The following is a 19,302-nucleotide window of genomic DNA, read 5'->3' as shown; positions in this document are numbered from 1 at the left end:
ACCTGTGGGGTAGAAGGGCAACTAACAAGTTTCTCTTGCAACTAACAACTAAATTTTTCAAGGAAGGATAACAAAACACCTTTTTTGCACTGGCCACCCTGGACAGCCATTTTTTTCAAAATTTCCCACATAAGAGAATTTCCCACATGTGAGAAAACACATAATCTTCCTCAGATGAAAGCTGTGGCAAAGTTTTCAAGAGTTCCCAGGGAAGGAACCACACACCCCCCTTGAGTGAATTGTACTATTGTCAAAGTTGGCAATTCAGATCAGAGAACGCTATCCTTCCAACTTTGCCAAGATAATGTTAAGATCTCATTATTTGAGAGATGTCTCTACCCAAACTGTCCTGCAAATGAGACCCTGCAAATGAGAAGGTGATAGTATAAATTTCATTTAACAGTAAATGGGAGATAGAGAGAAAGAAAAAGAGAGGACAGGAGTGAAAAAGAATGAGAGATACAGATGAAGTAAAAAGGTATCACCACCTGTGGTTCCAGACATCATCCCACTGGTCCTTTTCTGGTCTTCTCAGTAGTGGGGGTCCAGGGTTACTCAAAACTTCTCCCCATTGGTACACTTTAGCAAACAATCCATGGATAGGAATCAGTGCTCATTGGGTACACAGCTCTCCTATTCTCTTGGTTGAATGATTCACTTGCTCCCAATGCTGATTAGTCCCATGCTCAGTCTTCCTCCTCTTCAGAGTCAGTGGGCCATGGCCTCTTCCTTTAGAGCTGCACCCAGCCAACTGAGCTGATTGTCAGCACAGTTGCTGAGCTGGCTTTCCTTATGGATTCTTTGTGTTCATTATCAGTGCTCCTCCAGCTTGTTTACCTCTTCCTAGTCTGAGATAATCAGATAATATTACCACCTTTATCTTATCTCTAGCTCCTGTCATGTGACTTAACTTACTGTCCAGATTTCCAGGAATTCACAAATGCATAGCCAGCAGTGGCATGGTGGGGGAGTAGGGGGGAAGGGTGGTCACTAATGAGCAGTTACCTCTTGGTACAATTTGTCATAATGAGCAAAGTCCTCTAGTGATCTTAACGGTGTTTGACCCAATTTTGGTCTCTTACAATATTATATAGAAAATTACATACAGTTTGTAAATATGTTAGTTCTCATCAGTAAATATACTGATGAGTTTACAAAATACAAACATTTCAAAATCAGTGTGTAAACTAAGTGATTGGTTTCAAGTAGAATGTTTCAGAAGAAAATACTTTGGTTTGGGTTGTGTTATCTTTGGTGAGAGTTTGCAATCATGGCATGGAATATTTAAATGGGTCTGCTGCTTAGACTGTGTCAAGCTGCACCTGTGGCTAGTGCAGCTGTGTTTCCCAGTGCTGAGGTATCTTCCCAGGAGAATGTTTATCTAGAAAGTCACATCCTCTGTAGATCCTGACATGGCGTAAATGGGAATGGTCCTCTGCCATTCACTCCATATTGTGGCTGATTGCCTCTCATGTTAGTCCTGTATCCTTTTTTTTTTTTTGCAAGTTTTACTTTTCAACCTTTTTTCTTCGGTGTATTGGTTTCAACGCAAAACCAGTGAGAGACTCCAAGTCAGTAATACAATGTAATAGGAAAAAAAAAAAGAAAAAATAGAATACATACAATAATACAAAAGAAAAACCACTGACAGAGAGTCAGAATACAACCTGACATCCTGTCAGTCAGGGTGTTGGTAGCAGTCCGTATAAATGGTGGCTGCAGTCCTCCTGGATGACAGATGTGGTTCAGTTGAAGCAGTGCTCCTGTAGAAGGTGCAGTTTTCCTCCGAAGATCCAGCGATGATGTGGAAAAGGTCCGACTTTCCTCTGGGATCCAGTGGAAAGGATTGCCTTTGCAGCCCAAACCCCAGTTTTTTATCTAGGTAGGAAAGGCTTGGCTCCTGCCCCTGGCTGGGGCATCTCCCAATGGGATGATGTAATCTTATCAGTCACACAATGGGACTTAATGGCCCATTAACAGAAGATATCTTCTGGAGGAAGGATGGGTTGTGAAAAGATAACGATGATCATCCCCCGATCTTATCAGATGGCACATCAGCAGAGGATATCTCCCACAGAGATAAGGATCACCACCCCTCCCACATTTCAACAGATGGTGATAGAATACACATTTTTGCATTGTACCTCAGGATACTTCAGTATTCTTACAATCCTCATTGTTAAAATATAGATTTTTGTCACTCTGGTATTTCCAATAGAAAGCTGATCTATGGTACTTTGTAACCATGATTTCTAACGTAATATATATGCTTAAGTAATCAGTAAAACTTCACAAAGAAAAAATCATAAATCTCTGGCTGATGGAGTGAAATAGTTTTAATAAATGGCAGTGAGAAGTATATAATTTAGGTACTCTTAGAGTAATAATTACTTCAGTGCAGCAGAACACTGATGTGAAGTGAGTATTTTCAAAGATGCCTCAAAAGTACTGAGCATATCACTTTTATCTTTAATTAAAGCTTTCCTGGAGAGCAGTCTGAGATAACTGTTCAGACTTTGGAATCTCTTTGTAAATGCAAAGACTGCTTTACCAAGTTTATTTTGTAATGGGATATCTATCTGTCAAAGGTTTTCTTCTGCCTTGCAGAAAAGCAAAGTGCAGCCATAAACATTGTGTGGTGGCAAAATGCACTTTGTTATTAAATAGAAGTATATAAAGCTTAAATTATAAATAAAAGCGATTCTGTGAGCTCCTGACACTTTTTTCAGGGGCTTGCATCTCCAGAGCTGATGCAGGTTCTGAGGTGAAGGTGCAGGTCTGAACTAGCTAGCTAACAGCAGAGGGACCCAAGCTTCCTCTGTCTGTTCTGTGAAGGACAGCTCTTCATGCCTCTGCAGGGGATGCTTGCATTTTTTGTGTGTGTGTGTGTGCACATCTGTGCTCACAGGGGATTTTTAGGGTATGATTATATTTTTAGCACATGTTAATTATGTGAATTGTTAGGGTATGATAATAGCTGCTTAAGTCTAGGAATTGCCAATATTAGTAACGATTCTTGTTATGCTTGCTGCAGCTAAGCGGATGAAGTATTTATTTTATAAATTCCATTTTGTGTGTATCTTATATGTTTACGTTGTTTGCTAATAAGGAAGCTTGTAATGATTTTCTGGAAGATCTCAGAAAAATACCATTTGTGACTTCTACAGCTATATTGCCTTTTTTCTCACAATCATTTTACGTAGAGGAAGGCTCTGTAGTTAGCTTCAAAACTGCTGTATCCTCTTGGAAAGGATTCTGATTTGTAGGGAAAAATACTGGCAGTTCTGCTTAATTTCTTAATGGCACTTCACTGGTTCTTTTTTATCTTTTTGGAAACATCAGTGTTTTATCTGACAAAGCGGTCAGCTTCCAGTAAGTCAGTTTGCTTTTCATGCTGTCAGTCATAATGTGAACTCTGGATAAACAGGTGGGTGAGATACAGCGTTGTTTAACCACACTGTCAGGTGCTGTTATCTTGCCCCACATTCTTGAGTTTTCAAGTTCATACTGATACCTTCTAGCAACTGAGAGTCTTGTGTGAAAGTGCTAGGCTTTCAAGGTTTAACTTGTGACAGAAGATAATTTCATCTATGCAAGTTTATTTTTCATGAACACATTGGTTTATAGTTTTCTTTTTCTTGCACTGTCATGTTTTTATTGAAATTGTAAATCCTTCATGTGTCTAGTTATGCATTTATGTATTCGGATTTCATTCACTCTTTCTGTGATGATACTCATAACAAGATTTATTCTCAAATTGCTTATGCTGATTGCCTATGCTTATTGCTTGCTGACTGCTGGGGGGGGCTAAAAACATTATTTAGTGTTGGCACCTAAGCAAAGCAGGATGAGAAGGGAGTGAAATGAAATCACAGCTGGAAAAGGGAAGCAGTACTTACGAAGTTTCGATTAAGACCTTTGTTAGGGAAATATGAGGACCTGGAGAAGTCGCTTAAAATAAGGACAGGAGAAATATAGAGCAGAAAGGGAAGCTCTTATACTTAAAGTCCTTCACTGATTGTAAAACGAAGTTCATGTTGATGTTTTTTATCTACCCCAGAATCTCTTTGTGGTCATTTCTGTGTGTTTGGTAACTTTTGTACCTTTGCTTTCTCTTCACTGAGCTGCAGCTTCATGCCACATCCAAAGTACCATATGTGGTGCCTTTTGTGTATGTAAGATACAGTTACTATGTTCTGTTCGTTATGCTTAAAACCAATTCTGTGCAGGGCCAAGGCTGCATTTCTTTAACAGACCTCTGGGAAATTTCTTATAGCTGTTTCAATCTGCAGTATCAATCCCAGTATGATCCCATGCATGTACTCCTGTGTATCATGTCTTGGATCTCCATTTCTCAAGATCTCTGCTATTTTTAGCAGCCCTGCGTTTCTTTACACTACATTATATTAGTAATGCAACTATCTCTTTATACATGGAATAACTGCTGCTAGTTGTTGTACCATAGAAAGATAGGAAAAGCAAAACAAATTAGTTGCAGACATCTGTTCAATATGAGAAATTGCTGTCACAGCTAAACAAAGTAAAGCCAAGCAGCAGGCAGGGCAAGGGGAGTCAGCCACAGCAAGCCTCAGCCCTAATGCCTTTCAAGTTCAGTGCTCAGACAGTGGCTGTTTCTGCAGCAGCAATGCAGCATTACAAGTCCATGTGGACACATGAAGCAGTGGCTTTTTAACTTCCAGGAAAAGGAGGGGAGAAATGTTGGGCGTGGGTTGCTGCTGAGCCAGTTTCTCTTTGCTTTTGCTCTGGTTGTAATTATTGTTGCTACATGGTGACCTTTGTTATTAGCAAATTCATTCTGTCACTGATTATTACTGGATTAAGAAGTAGGTATTAAGAATGATGGATTCATGCCCAAATGCATGACATACCTTTGCAAAACTGCAGTTGTGATTTCTGTGGAAGTTGTATATCTGACTAAAATAGCATGTAAAAGCTACTGTTTTCTAAGGTGCACCTGAATCTCCTATTGCAAGCATTTAAACGTCAACTGCAGTCTTTTTATGCCAATATTTGTGATTACAGCTCTTGAGGGCATTTTCTGACCTGACGTCTTCAACTGTTTGACGTATCTTCTGCACAATTTGGTGTTAGTAATAACTAGTGGAATAGATGGTTTTGCAAATTTGCAGAAAGAGCCTTTGCTTGCATTTGGTTATGAGTTGTGTTGTAAACAACTTAACACTTGTTTTGGAAAGGAGGGAAAATTACTCAGGATGCTACTGGATAAAAACAGTATATCAGGATTGTCTGAGTGTATCTATATGTACTTTAATATATTTTATGATCATCTTGAAGCTAGATTATTTAGAATATAGTGTAGCTGCATTGTCACAGTAGCTCTAGTGAAGGCCAGAATAGCTGGCTGTGAATTTATTCCTTTGATTTATTTAAATAAAATGTATGTTATTAGGCTGCTTGTCTATAAAATGCTTTTAGGATATATAGATACTATAGAATGATCTCAGCAGAGTAGAATTCCACGAGCTCTTATGCATTATGTGCCCATCTTGCAAAAGAGGGAGGGGATCATCTGCTACTTGCTGTGCCAGGCCAGCATTGCTGAGTGGTATGCTAAGAAGAGGCAATAGTGTTTGCTGACACACTTGTGCTTTTCTTGCATCCTTGGTAATGTGTAGTTTTTCTGAAGAAGGACACAGAAAGTCTCCAAATGCAACCACCTCTGCCTTAAGTAGTAATGTTCTCATAGTGCTACAGCCCAAAGGGTCAATGGCTGGGATAATGTCTCATGCCACAAATAAGATCCTGATCCATCCTCAGAGGAACTGTATCTTGCTGAATGAAAACAATAAAAGAAAAAGAAACAGCTCATTGAAATTAATGACATTTTTTATTGCTGACTGTCTAGGAAAAACACACCAAAACAATGTGTTTTTTCAATAGATAACCACAGAATCTTTGCTGCTGATCCAAGGCTATATTGATTGATATTCCAAGAAAATACTGGTGATCAGCCTAGAACCATCGAAGTACTGTATGTTCTTTTTCTTTTATAAACTGTAAGGTTTAGAAACTATTTTTTAAGTTTCTCTAGAAGCTCACAGACAACTTAGATCATAAGAATTTATGAAATTTGCAGTCTCTCAGCTGAGAAAGACCTCTGTTCACAGAGGTAGGTTGCAGTATTGTGCAGTTAGGTGAATCCCATAATTTCAGCAGGGATTCTTATTACATAGATAGAGTGAAGAGCACAGTAAATTGCTGTTACATAAGATGCTTTGTGGCAGATGAAAATCTAAGTTCAACAATGGTAGGAACAATAATACAAGAGTGCTTTCGTATTACATGTTTTACTGTGTATAACCAGAAGAACAACGTCAAATACACAGTAAGGAGAGAATTTAAGATAGAATTTTACCAAAAAAAACCCGAATTTTGTGCTCCTTCTTCTTCATTTCTACGAATTGTTACTGACTCATTCTCAGTGACTAAGAGTTTGAGTAGGTTTTTCTGATTAGTTTTCAGGGTATTAGGTTCTCAGAATACATATAACTGAGGTAAATTAAATGTGGCTTGTATGGAGATTTGAGTGCAGGACTTGGTTCTCCAGGTTTTTTAAATTTTTTTTTAAGGAAAAATTTACCTACATCTGGGAGAATTAAAGCTCTCTACTATTTCACAGAATCAGAATTATAAGATGGCTTGGATCGGAAGGGATCTTAAAGATAATCTCATTTTCACCCTCTGCTCCTCTGTCTTCCTTCCAGTAGACCATGTTGCTCAAATCACATCCAGCCTGGTCTTGAACACTTCCAGAGATGAGGAAACCACAGCTATTTCTTCATGCTTTGTAGCAGTCAATGTGTCTATGAATGTTTTTCATCCACAACCTCCCATTAACTTTTATGGTATTAACTCCAAAGTATTTTTTTTTTCTTCATGTCTGCTTCTGGGAGAAAATAATGCGACCCAAAATAGTTTTTTTCTTTACATTTCTTTCATTATGCAGGCAATCACTGAGCAAAAGCCATTGTGTACACATCCAAAGGATATCATACTAATAGAACAGATCAGATTTCATAACCACCGTTCCTGTAGTTGATAAATAATCAGCGATTCCAGTAGGAAATAGTAAAGTTAAAGTAACAAATTAGTGAAAGGAATTTTTATATATAGTAATGCAGAATACTGAAGAGATGTTGTACGGTAACAGCATTTCAGAATTAAGGAAATAATTCAGAAGTAAGGAAAGATATCACCTACTGTTACAGCTAAAGAAGCTGGCAGACTTTCAGGCATACGAATTTCTTTGTAACATACAAAAAACAAGTTTATACCAAAAAGTTAGATCAAAAGAAAATTTCCTATGCTATGGTGTAATACCCTTATGTCTGTGAAGCTGTGACATGATTTTTTTAAAGCTAGCTGGTGCCAAGTTCTTATTTGAAATACTGCTTTTTCTGATATCATGTGATCCTCTAATACTTTATATCAACACCTAAATTATAATGATTACACATCAGAAGAGAATTATTTCCTTTATAGATTATTTAGCTAAACATGCTTCACATTTAATACAATTTAGAATTCTGGGAGATGGAATGAGGAGGGGTTTGTTTATCTTTGAATTTGCTTTCAAGGGTATATCTACTTTATGTGAGAATGCTAGAAATTTGTCAGTTCCCTTTATTAGCAATTTGTAATCAAGCTTTTATTTAAAGTTATTTTGCCTTTCATTTGAGCATTAGGAAATAGGATGTATTGTTTCTAAAAGCTAGAGATTGGAGTATGAGCAAGAAAACATTTGGACATATTGAAAAAGAAGATATTAAATATCCTGATTCATTAATCATCTTACCTTCTTGAAAATGCTACCAGTTTGAGGAAACTTATTCCTTAGACAAGGTTTTCTCCCTATAGTCTTTATTAAAAAAATCCAAAACTTTCACAAAAGGTTAATCAAATATTAATATTTGTAGGTCAAAAAGTTGAAGAGATCTTATTTTCGTAATTTGTATATCTCATTTTCTTCTGTCTACAGTGTGAGGAGAGATTGCACTACTTAGAGTAATCAATCTTGTGTGATTAGTAGAACTATGTACAATGAAATAAATATTTGACATTATGAACACTCAACTGAATAAATAATTTGATGCTTCTCCCAAATGTAATGACATTATTTCTTTCATTTGTATTTTGTTCAATAGCTTTTAAAAGCTATTTTGACTTTTGCTTTGGATTTAGACTTTTTTGCTAAAGTGCACTGCTAATACAGTCTGAAGCAAATTGAAAATAATTAGCTAGCAGCTTAGGAACTAAAATGAGATTTTACCTAAGGGAAACTGAGAGGAAGCAACTGGTGAAGAAAGCTGATTCTCACTTTTGTCCATAAATGCAAAAAAAATTAATTCATGTTTTGATAAAAGTTGTATAGAAAATGGAGGAATGAACTGACCAAAAAAACCCCTACCAAACAAAAAAAGCACACACACACCAAAAACGTGTAAGAAACAAGAATTTTAGGGACTTTTAAAAAAGTAAAATGAGAAAATAAAAAATAGATGTAATCTAGAATATCTCAGTTTCCATTTTCATGTTAAAATTAGTATATCTCAGGAAGAGGAGAGCTAGAATTATAGTGCAACTCGGAAATGCTCTTTACTAGAAAAACAAAACTCCATCTGTCTGCTTATCCCACTGTTTTTCTTGTCACACTAGTTTTCAAGCCAGGCATTTTACAGATTAAGAACGTAAGTCATGGAAATTATTTAATTAATAAGAAACAGAACAAAGAACATTCATTAAAACATCAGACATGGTGAAGGAACTAAACTATATTAAATAGTGAATGAAACCAGGCACTGTGGAGTGTTACATTGAGTGAGCTCCCTGAATTAGAAAAAACAGATGATTCTGCAGCATTCTGACTGTGTTCCGATAGGATGTTTGTGAAAAAAAGCAACAAACAAGCATGTATGAATAGCATGAAAAATTGCACTTCTGATTCTTGGAAGAAAGTAAAAGCTGGGTGCCAGTCATTCTGGAAAAAGCTAAAAACTGTGGGCTGAGCATTTGTATGGAAAAAAATTTACAATCTTCCTTTTTGTGTGTTTCCTCAATGTTTTCTGCCCTCTTTTTTCTTTTCAGACACAATTTATGATTTGGTAAGTTTCATTCGGGTAACTGCTAATATTTAGGAAATTTTAGGAAATTAGGTTCACATATTAGGAGACTCCTAAATGCTCAATGTGAAATGCTGTATAGGAGCTTTGTAATAGGGAAAGATTGAAGTCATAAGGCAAAAATCTGTAGAACAAGGCCCCACTGCAGCAGACCAGTCAGCACTGGCACATCCAGAAGCAATGTGTCCTCCTGCATAGTACCTGTTGTTCTTCAGTCAGATCAATTTGCTTTTATTCCTCTACTCTTATGCATACCGAATATGTGGTTTAGAGACCTACTTGCTTGTTTTATTGACAATATTGGAAAATAGGAGTCTAGAATAGCAAAGGGAAAAGGGCAGCATCGCATGTGGGCAATTGTATATGGTTTTTATAATTTGCAGTTTTCTAGAAAAAAACATGAAGTGGGTTTGGTGCTCCGTCTCAATTTCTACAGGCCAGACAAGGTTGTGAAAAAATAGTGTGAAGAGTTTGTTTAAAGAGTAGACATGGACAGACCTGGTAGTTCCTCTTGGCTGCATAATGACAGAGCTTGTACTATTAAGTAGTGCTTCTTTTGAGGTAAGTCCAAAATCCAGACTGAATCGAGTATGTTAATTAAGTTACAGCAAAGAGGAATACTGCTTTTAGTGTATTAGCTAACTGAATTTCGGGTTTATGCATTAGAAAAACTGCTGAACAGAAAGAATTCTTATAGATGATCAATTCTCTTCGTGACGGAACCACTAAACTGAAAGGCAGAACACCATTTTTGTAGTTGCTGTGACAATATGCTGCTGCTTCCGTCTGCAGCACAGCACAACAGACAGATCTGGTTTCAAAAAGTAAGTTGTTTGAGGATATAAGGAATGTTTTAGAATTACTACTAGATTCATCTTTCTGGATTGAAAATTTGTTAATCTATGGAACACATATTTTGAATTATATTAACCACTGTAGGGATGCCTGTCTTTTGGATTCCTTTTCTAAAAGTAACCCAATCCCCTTTACCTTAAATATAAATGTAACATTGATTAGTGCATGGAAATTATTTTAATACATATGTGTAAGTAGTACTGAATTTTTGGGATAAATGCAGGAAAGTACAGTATGTGACCCAACACAGTGGGGACAAAATGTTTGAGGATCTCCTTGGTTTAACTTGAGCCACTATTAGTATAATATAATCTTACTTTATAATGGAAAGATGAAGTAGAATGTAGTTGCTGAGCCAGAGTGCTAAGATGGACTCCCAGTAGTTCTCTGCATTTTCTCTAGCTTGAATTTATGTAAAACTTGCTGGGGGCAGCAGCAGTGAGCATCTTATTGTCTATAGTAGAACATTATATGATTCTCTGTTTCTCTTTATCCATCTTTACCACTATTTCATCAGTTATAGCTACAAAAATACATTTTTCTCTTGCTTCTATGACAGATTTTATTTGGCATTTTGAATCTCAATACATCCAGTTATCTAATTAGATGAGATTCACAGAATCTGTTTATCTGTCCCAAGTTTCTCTACTGAATATTCTACCTGTGTTCTTGGCAGCAATTTGCCTTTTTTGCCTTGCCATGTGTTGTACATGACACCATATCAAAAGACTTTGGACCACTGCAGCTGCTTTTTTGAATTTTCATGTGTTTTGTCATCTTATCTTCAATTTCTTATTTGGACTCTAAAATAAGGTGGGATATTTTTCCACTTGTCTTCCATGAATCTTTTGTCATTTTTCAACTATGGTTGTGCATGTGCTGTGGGAGCTGACTTGCTGTACTTTTGTATGCAGTGTGGGTTTTATCATAATTTAGTGTATGTAGCATTCAATTGGTCGAGTAATTCTTCTGGAAAAACAGGCAGAAAATGGTATTTTGCATGTGGTGGAAGAAAACTATTCTTATACCTCAAAATGGATACCATAAAAAACTTCGTCAGTATTTTCCAGCCATAGACATGGTGTATGGAATGTGAACTGTTACTTTTTAGTGCCATAGGTATAGAAACTCTGCAGCAAAACCCCTCAGCTAGTGAACTATGGCCCAAGTGTAGCTCGCATCAATGTCTGCACTCCTTTGTGTCCCATTCTAGTTTGTAAGTAGTCCTTTATGTGTGGAGGGGGAAGAGATCTGGCACAGACAGAGCTGATTGTAAGTTCATTGACAGAATGTGCCTCTAGAATCCAAGAGTGAGACCACGTAGCCTAAGAAAATTAACTCAGGTTTTTTTCTTTAGCTGTCTCTTGTCATGCTCCTGCTGTGATGCACAGGATTGCAGCTGAAGGTGGAAGAGCAATAAAAGTGGCAGAGCTTGAGTACAAATGCAAGTACCTCCCATGCTTCTCCTGTGCTTTGTTGTGAAGCTCGACTATTAAAAAAAGGAGGGAAATGGGGTGAAACAGAGCAAGCTCACTGGAGGCTATCACTACTTACATGAGTGAAATCTAAGAAGAAAACAGAGTGGTGCCCATCAACTTGCACTTATAGTTGGATGTTGAAGTAATAGACATCCTGTGGGAATCTGTGGGTGTATGTGGAACACACAGGATGGAGAGTATCTTTTGATCATTTAGCTCTATCTGTTTGCTTTTAGAAAAGAAGTTAAGACATATTAGTAAAAAAAAAAGCACAGCCATTCCATAGTTTGCATAAGAACTTCACCTGATCTAAGGAATTTTTCTAAGGATACCACCCCCCAATTTACTGTAGAATGATTATGTTTATAAAACATTTGTGGTTAGTGTCAAATTTATTGCGAGAAAAAAGCAGTGCTTTGTTTAGATTTAGTTTCTCCAAAAATTTTTGCTGAAGTACAAACTTCTTATCAGTGCCAGTAAATCACCTTTCCTGATTTAGAGCCTATTGATGCAAGATGCATCTTCCATGACATATTCTTATGGAAGCTCACTAGGAGTCCAAAGTCCCTGCTACTTTACAGAATAGTCCTTTTGACAACTTACTAATGAAGCTAGATTTTTGGTACAAGAAAGAACAAAAGGTATGATATTGTAATATGCTGCATCATGTTCCCTTCTGTGGGGTTCCTACTAGGGATTTTTTTAGACTGTCTAAACAACACCAGCCTGTCAGAATGGTGTATGTGCACAAGGTGTTTGTGACTGAACCAGAAATTTCCAGGAATAATGGTTTTACTTTTGTCAAGCATGAACATCAATGAAAGGTATATGACTCACCCTCTCACTGATAACGCCATTGCAATTTAGTTTTATGAATTATATTCTGGGAAACTTGCACAGTTCTTTGTTCAAAATACCAACACAATCAGAACCACATGGCAGTGCCAAAATATGCCAGTGTCTGATTGTTTTTTAGTTTAAATGATAGTGTGGGTAGGCAGCGTAGGTGGTAGTTTCATGTTAAAAAGGAAGAAAAGGAACCCCCATACAATTCTGGCCAGAACTGTCTGCTTCTCTTGTCTCATCTGACCCATGCTGCCCTGATTCAGAGAGGAATAAAAACTAAACTAAATACTTCTCTATTGCTTTTCTACTACATCAGATAATACTGGGTTTACTAGTTTGCTGTAGCCAGCATAAGAATATAGTTGGAACTGTGTGACTGGAGGTAAACAAATATTAGCTGGTATATCAGCTGAGCTAGAACATGAAAAGATGACTTACACTTCTGATTTTTTCTACTAATTTGTTCCATAGTCTAACAAGCTTGATAGGAAATATTCTTATGTTGAAGTCTTGTGTTGAAGAAATATTCTTGGTTGTTTGGAGTCATACTATTTCCTATCAGCAAATCATCTTCACTTGATGGATGTTTCTTATGATGGCTATAAAAATGTAATTATTCTCAGTGGAAGTGTATGAGACATTATCCAGAACAGATTTGCTGTGAACAAAATTAAGTTGAGGGCTGGAGTATAATCATCGTGTATTGAAATCCTGACTTTATAATGTGAATATGAAACTGATACAGCTTCTATCTCTCTACATTTTGAAGATGGACTTTTGTGTCTGCTTTTGAGCTTTTCTAGCCTCACTTATTTAATGTATTTAACAATGCATGTTTAAATCATATAGCATATACAGTGATACGTTGCTTTGCTGTATGGTCAGGTAGTTTGTATTTTGTCTCTATAGCATTTTTATACTGCTATAGAAATAATAGGGATTACTGCATGAGGGTGGTGTTGAGAAGGACTGTGTTTTCTGCAACAGAGTCTAAAACAATATTTAAAAATTTTAAAACTCTGGAAGTAAATTTCCTCCCATGTTATGTAAGGAATCTTAAAATACCATGGAGGGGGGGAGGAGGGACAGGGGGAGGGTTGGGATAGGGAGAACCAGTATTGTGGAAAGCTTTGTTGATTCTTATTTAATTAAGATCAGTTTAAGCATCTGCCAATTTATGCCAGTACCATTTATGGAGGGAATTTATAAAAGATACTAATACAAGTATTTATTTTTTCACTTCTGAAAGGACACATCTGACACCCCCAGTTCCAGCTGTCTGTTCCACTTCTGTAATAAAAAGTATTTAACAGTGATGTCTTTAGCGAGCACTTCTTAGGCACTAAAATAGCCTGCTCATCTAGTCATACAATTGCCCTTTTTCCATAAGGCACTGAGCATATTTTTGGGTTAAAAAATAGACATGGCAACACAGCGAAAGTACAATGCAAACTATATATCTGGTAATCCAGTGTTTCCTAAGATATGAAAATGTTTTGGGGGGGGTACATTTTAATTTACACTAAATGATGCAAGAACAATGAAAAGGAGCATCCTACCTAGCTGTTGAGCCTGGCTGACCTGCATGCTGATAATGTTGGATAACCCTAAGACTGAACTTAGGCCTCAGTTTATTCTAGGAAAGACAGTTTTTCCCTTTTGTTTTTTGACTCCTTCCTTTGTATTAAATTTGGTTTGAGTGGACATGACTGTACATCATAAGCGTATTAACTACAGAATTAACTACTCCCTACAAACGTTTTTAAAACTGGACTGAAATTACAAAACTGATTATATTTTTAACATTTGATAGCAGAAGAAAAGATTCAGTGGCATTTTAATTTTATCTCTGTTGAAAGTTTTTATTGTCTTATCAGAATTTTGGAAAATTTAAAATATTCTCTGAAAAATAAATAAAGAATTTTCTGTTCTGGAAATCTTAGAATCAGAATGGTTTGGTTTAGAAAAGACCTTAAAGGCCATGTATTTCCAAACCACTTCCATTGGCAGGGCCCTTTCCATTAGACCAGGTTACTCAGAACCCCATCCAAACTGGCCTTGAACAATTCCAGGAATGGGATAGCTCCAGCTTTTCTGGGTAAGTGCCTCACTTCCCCCACAGTAAACGATGTGTGCTGAATATCTGGTCTAAATCAGCCCTCTTTCTTTTGTTTTAAAGCCATTCCTCCTCGTTCAGTCACAGTATGCTCTTATAAAAAATCCCTCCCCATCTTTCTTGTAGGTCCGTTCAGGTGCTGGAAGGTGCTGTAAGGTTTCCCTGGAGCCTTCTCTTCTCCAGGCTGAACAACTCCAGCTGTCTGAGACTCTCCTCAAAGGAGAGGTGCTCCAGCCCTCTGATCATCTTAGTGGCTCTGCTCTGAAGACTGGTAGTTCAGTGAGATTACAGCTGGAGAAGAAGTTTTTTAGAGGCTGATCTGAGAACAATGACATGCTATGGTGAGGCTGGAAGACCAGGGTATGCTAATTCAAATTTAAGTTTAGACTGATGCAAAACTAAGCATGTCACCTTTTCCAGGCAGTATTTTCTTTGAGAGTGTTGAGGACAGTGCAGGTACTTCATCAGAGCACTAGGAATCCTGGTATATTTCAAGGGACAAAAATGATGAAAAATCCAAACATTGATTGAATGATCATCTTACCCAATTGCAAGAATTCACTTTTGTATATGTGTATGTATATAAGTATATGCTGGTGCAAACCACAAACCATTTCCAATTTGAAAGATCGTAATTTTATGTAGTATTTTCTCACATGCAATAAAGATACTGCATTGATTGTGGTAATGTGAAGCAGTATGAATTATTAATTTAGTTTCATTTTCCAGGTAAAATAGCTTTTAATTGATTATGCTGTAAATTATGATAGATGCTTTCACAGAGCTATTATCTGTATTTGAAAGTTTTAAGTGAGTATCTAATTTTGAAATTCATAAATCAGCATGCTCAAAATCTAAAACTAAAAATAAATATCAGAAGTGCTTAGGAGGTTCTGACTCAGGTAATAGATTTTAAGTTTTAAGAGATTAGTTGTTTGCTGGGTCACTGTTGCAGATCGCTTTGGAATAAGTACTTTTATTTAAAGCTTTAATTGGCAAATAACCTCAAGTGGATAAAACAAATTCACACTTAACTGTCTAGAAGCATAGACAGTAGCTGTCTATAAGCATAGTTTCTGATGGTAACATACATTTGTTTTGCTATACTGAAAACAGAAGTTATACTCAAACCTGGGAGAACCTATGTTCTTTCCTGGGTTCTTTATGCCTTGTAAAAATTGTTGTAATTTTTAACTGAAATGAGTCATAGTTCTTCTAAGAATCTTGTTAACCTTTGAATTCTTAAAAGAATTGTAGCTCTAGCACAAGGAACTATATCAGATAGCCATATAACAATTCTTATGATGCATACAGCTACAGGTTTTACGAAATAATATTTGAGAGTATTTTTTCCATTATAAAGTAACTTTTTCCATTATAAAGTATTTTTTCCATTATAAAGTAATCTCATTTGATACAAGTAGAGAGTTAATGATGGTATGATGGTAATGATGGGAAATGATGGTATCTGTTCTATAAATGAGTGTAAAGAGAAGAATGAGGCACCAACATCTGTTTGATGTTAGTGTGTATACCTTTTAAACTTCTGCAAGATTGTCCTTTTGAAATACAGACCTAGAAAACGGTATCATTTAGACTGTGAGATCATGTGCTTTTGTGGTAAACACAGAAAAATGAAAACAAAGTCATATTCTTTGTCAAGGGTGATGTCTGAGATCCTTTCTTTTCAAAGTGTCATTGCTATCAAGTCAGAGATGTATTGTTTACACTATTTGATTTAAGTTTTTGTTTGTACCACATTTAGGCACTCAGAGGGCCACCAGTCATTGGAAATACACAACACCTAGAGTTAAGGCAGGCATAATATTTTGGCATTAATTTATCACATTCTGTGTTGGTGTGTTATCTTTGCAGTCTCAGGAGTATCTTAGTGAGGAGATTTGGTCCCAGGAAGAACTCAGGTTGAACTAGTGAAAGCAGATATGTAGTACAGAACTAAGGACAAGTTCGTAGTCTCCAATGTTATCTGTCACTGATTTCCTTCCTTCCTCTTAGTTTGGGAGGCTTATGGTGATGGGTTTTATAAAAATCCTAGAAGTAAGATTTCACTGGGCTTTATTACATTATAGAATTGGTTTGGGCTTTTGACAAGATCTTTTTACATAATGTTTTTAAGCACTTAATATGAATTGGTCTCTTCTGGCATTGAAAAAATAACTGTTGAAACTCAAAGTTTACATACAGTAATGTAAGGAACAGTGTGAATGAACTGTGACTGAAGGCTGAAGAGCTGTTAAAAACTTGTGTACATCATTTATAATGGTTTCTTATATTTTTATTATACAATTATCGTCCCTCATTATGGAACAAGTGACTTGGTTTCTTTTGTTTTGTTTTGGTTGTATATTGTTTTGGAGGGGTTGTTTGCTTGTTTGTTTTAATAAAATTATCTATGTATGACTCTTTTTTCCTGACTAGATACAGTCTCTGGAACAATAATGAAACACTGTAATGATCTGCTCAGTACCTTCAGGGCTGTGATAGGCTGACTAGCCAGCAGCCAAACACCCACCCACCCACCCAGCCCCTTGCTCACTCATCTGTCTTGCAAAGACAAATAGGGGGGCCATTCTTGTGGGGGCAAATAGAAGGAAGGTGAGAACACTCACAAATCAAGATAATAACAGTTTAACAGGGAAGGTATAAGCTCTGTGTGCAAGCAGAGCAAAAAGAGGAATTCATTTATTCCTTTCTATCAGCAGTTAGATGTCCAACTGCTTCCTGGGAATGAGTGCTTCAGCACATGTAATGGTTCCTTGCACAGAGAAATATAACCACAAACATTCACCCTTTCCTCCTCATCTCCCTGAGCACTAATTGCTGAGCATGACACTTGGTGGTATGGGTCACCTGTCTGGACTCTATCAACTCCCAACCTCAAGCCCAGTCTCAGCCTGGTTGAAATAGGAAAGGAAGCATTCCAAGGAATGAAGCCATAGACAAAACACAGGTGTGCTATCAGCACTGTTTTGGCCACAAATACAAAGCACAGATATATATCTATGCCATATATCTTTATACTATGTATGAAGAATTTTTTTTTCTGCATTTGGTAGTAGTTTTTAAACATACCTTCCAGCTTTTCTCTGCATTTTCTTCTCAGCAGCCTCTCCAGTTCCTGAGTCTGCTTCGTGCACTGCATAGCTACTAGATGATCATGATTAAATGACTAAAGTTGACAGTGATGGACTTCAGAGCTAAGACTGCACTCAGGCTTAAGCAGGACAGAGCTCGCATCACTGAGTTTTTCTTTCAGGTTGTCTCCATCAGTTAAATTTTATTACTTTTGAAGGTTTATCTGTAGAATGAGGACTAAGACTTCTTTTTAGCAGCAGAGTATTAGGTGCTAGAAGATTTGAATTTGTCATGCACTCTAAGAATTTATGCTGGTTGTACCCTTCACAAAGGCTTTATGTTACATATACTGCTTGAAGGCTTTAGCTGGTGTCCTTTAAGATCCAAAATTAAGTGCTACCCTTGCATTGAGTGCACTGTGAAAACCATAAAATGAAAACTTTGTAGCTGAACAAGTTTTATTTTTATAAGATTGGCAGGCTTTTGAACAGTGTAAAAGTGAGCTTTGTTGCTCCAAACATGCCCTGTTTTTGCCTGGAGAACTGACATAAATAATACATCTAAAAATGCTCACAGTTTGTCAGCTACAAACTTACATTAAGGAGGCAACCAACCCAACACAATCAAATTAAATGGCATTGGTTTGCTTTGTGTGCTTCACTGTATTGGGTCTTTTGTCTTTGCCTGGTATGTTTCCTCATTAGAAAAGACTCTCTCTGTTCTGCTAAACTAGGACGTAGCATGCTGCCCACATTAAGGAGATGAAAATTATGACCTAACATCAGAAAGTTTCTAAGGCCTCACTATGAGGGAGGCTGTTGGGTGAGGTCTGTCTTCTTCCTCAGTCTACTAGGATTATTTTTATAGTAATTCCGTTTTTCCCTTCACTGTTACACTAGATGCAAAGAAAGAAGTAGTATCTTTGCTTAATGCCAGTATAGATAATTAAAAAAGAAAAAATCTTTAACTAATATGTTAATAGTAGTGGACAGTGTTAGAAATCCATAGAATTTTTCAGAGAAGGGATAGATACTCTAATATCAAACTATAGTACAGTACTTTGCCACAAAAACAAATTGCAGTTTATTTTACACCATGTAGAACAATACATGTTACAAAATAAATTGCAATTTTATTTTTTAAATAATCTTTCCTGGTGCTCTTTTTATTTCTTCTGTGTATTTTGAGCTGTTCTTAACATGGACACATTGTAAGCTGTGTGTTCGTGTTTCTTTATATTTCTACAAATTTCCAAACTCTTTTATATCTTCTTGATGTCAGTCTTGCAAGTATTTTTAGGATGTCAGCAGTGAAATTTTAAAGATGCCTTGTATTCTGATGATTAATTATTTTGCCTGTTGGTTATCACAGCCAGATTCAAGTATTCATTATGTCATATATCTAAGTTGGGTCAACTATGTTAAGTATTAAGGCAGTTCAGTAATTCCATGTATTTTGAGAATTTTAGTGAATGTAGATGGCAATTTGTTGCAGGAGCAGTTAAGCTTTCCAGATAAGGTTTACCAGTGCTAAGCTAAAGCCAAAAGTTCAGATTCATTTTAGGTATGAGAAGATGACCATGCTTATGGTGAATTCTTTTCTGGTCTACTTTTTGAAAAATGTTAACCCTCAAACAAGAATTTTGCCTTCATATTTTGTGGTAACATTTCTTTGTTGAAGGGTAAGTAGTAACTGCTAAGATTCAATTTTCTGTTGGTGTGTTGCACCATCATTTGTAGTAGCATCCTAC

General features: G+C 36.6%; 1 protein-coding gene and 1 long non-coding RNA gene across 8 annotated transcripts in view; one reads left to right on the top strand and one right to left on the bottom strand.

Annotated features, from left to right (window-relative positions):
- The window catches only part of LOC148219874 (uncharacterized), a 99,608-nt gene that overhangs the window by 4,624 nt on the left and 75,682 nt on the right, over nucleotides 1-19,302 (bottom strand). The gene's annotated exons all lie outside the window — the stretch shown is intronic.
- The window catches only part of RNF180 (ring finger protein 180), a 107,998-nt gene that overhangs the window by 16,929 nt on the left and 71,767 nt on the right, over nucleotides 1-19,302 (top strand). Inside the window, exon 4 of one of the 7 annotated variants that reach the window (XM_088156091.1) lies at nucleotides 14,583-16,874. The exons of the other annotated variants lie outside the window; for them this stretch is intronic. Coding sequence (XP_088012217.1) covers nucleotides 14,583-14,774 — 192 coding nt within the window. The 3' untranslated portion in view covers nucleotides 14,775-16,874. Of the gene's footprint in view, nucleotides 1-14,582; nucleotides 16,875-19,302 lie in introns of those variants that run through there. 7 annotated transcript variants of the gene reach the window in all.

This window comes from Sturnus vulgaris, chromosome Z (assembly GCF_052056855.1).
Source record: "Sturnus vulgaris isolate bStuVul1 chromosome Z, bStuVul1.hap1, whole genome shotgun sequence".
Classification (NCBI taxonomy): domain Eukaryota; kingdom Metazoa; phylum Chordata; class Aves; order Passeriformes; family Sturnidae; genus Sturnus; species Sturnus vulgaris.
Note: the sequence above shows the minus strand (reverse complement) of the source record. Positions and strands in the feature narration are given on the sequence as shown.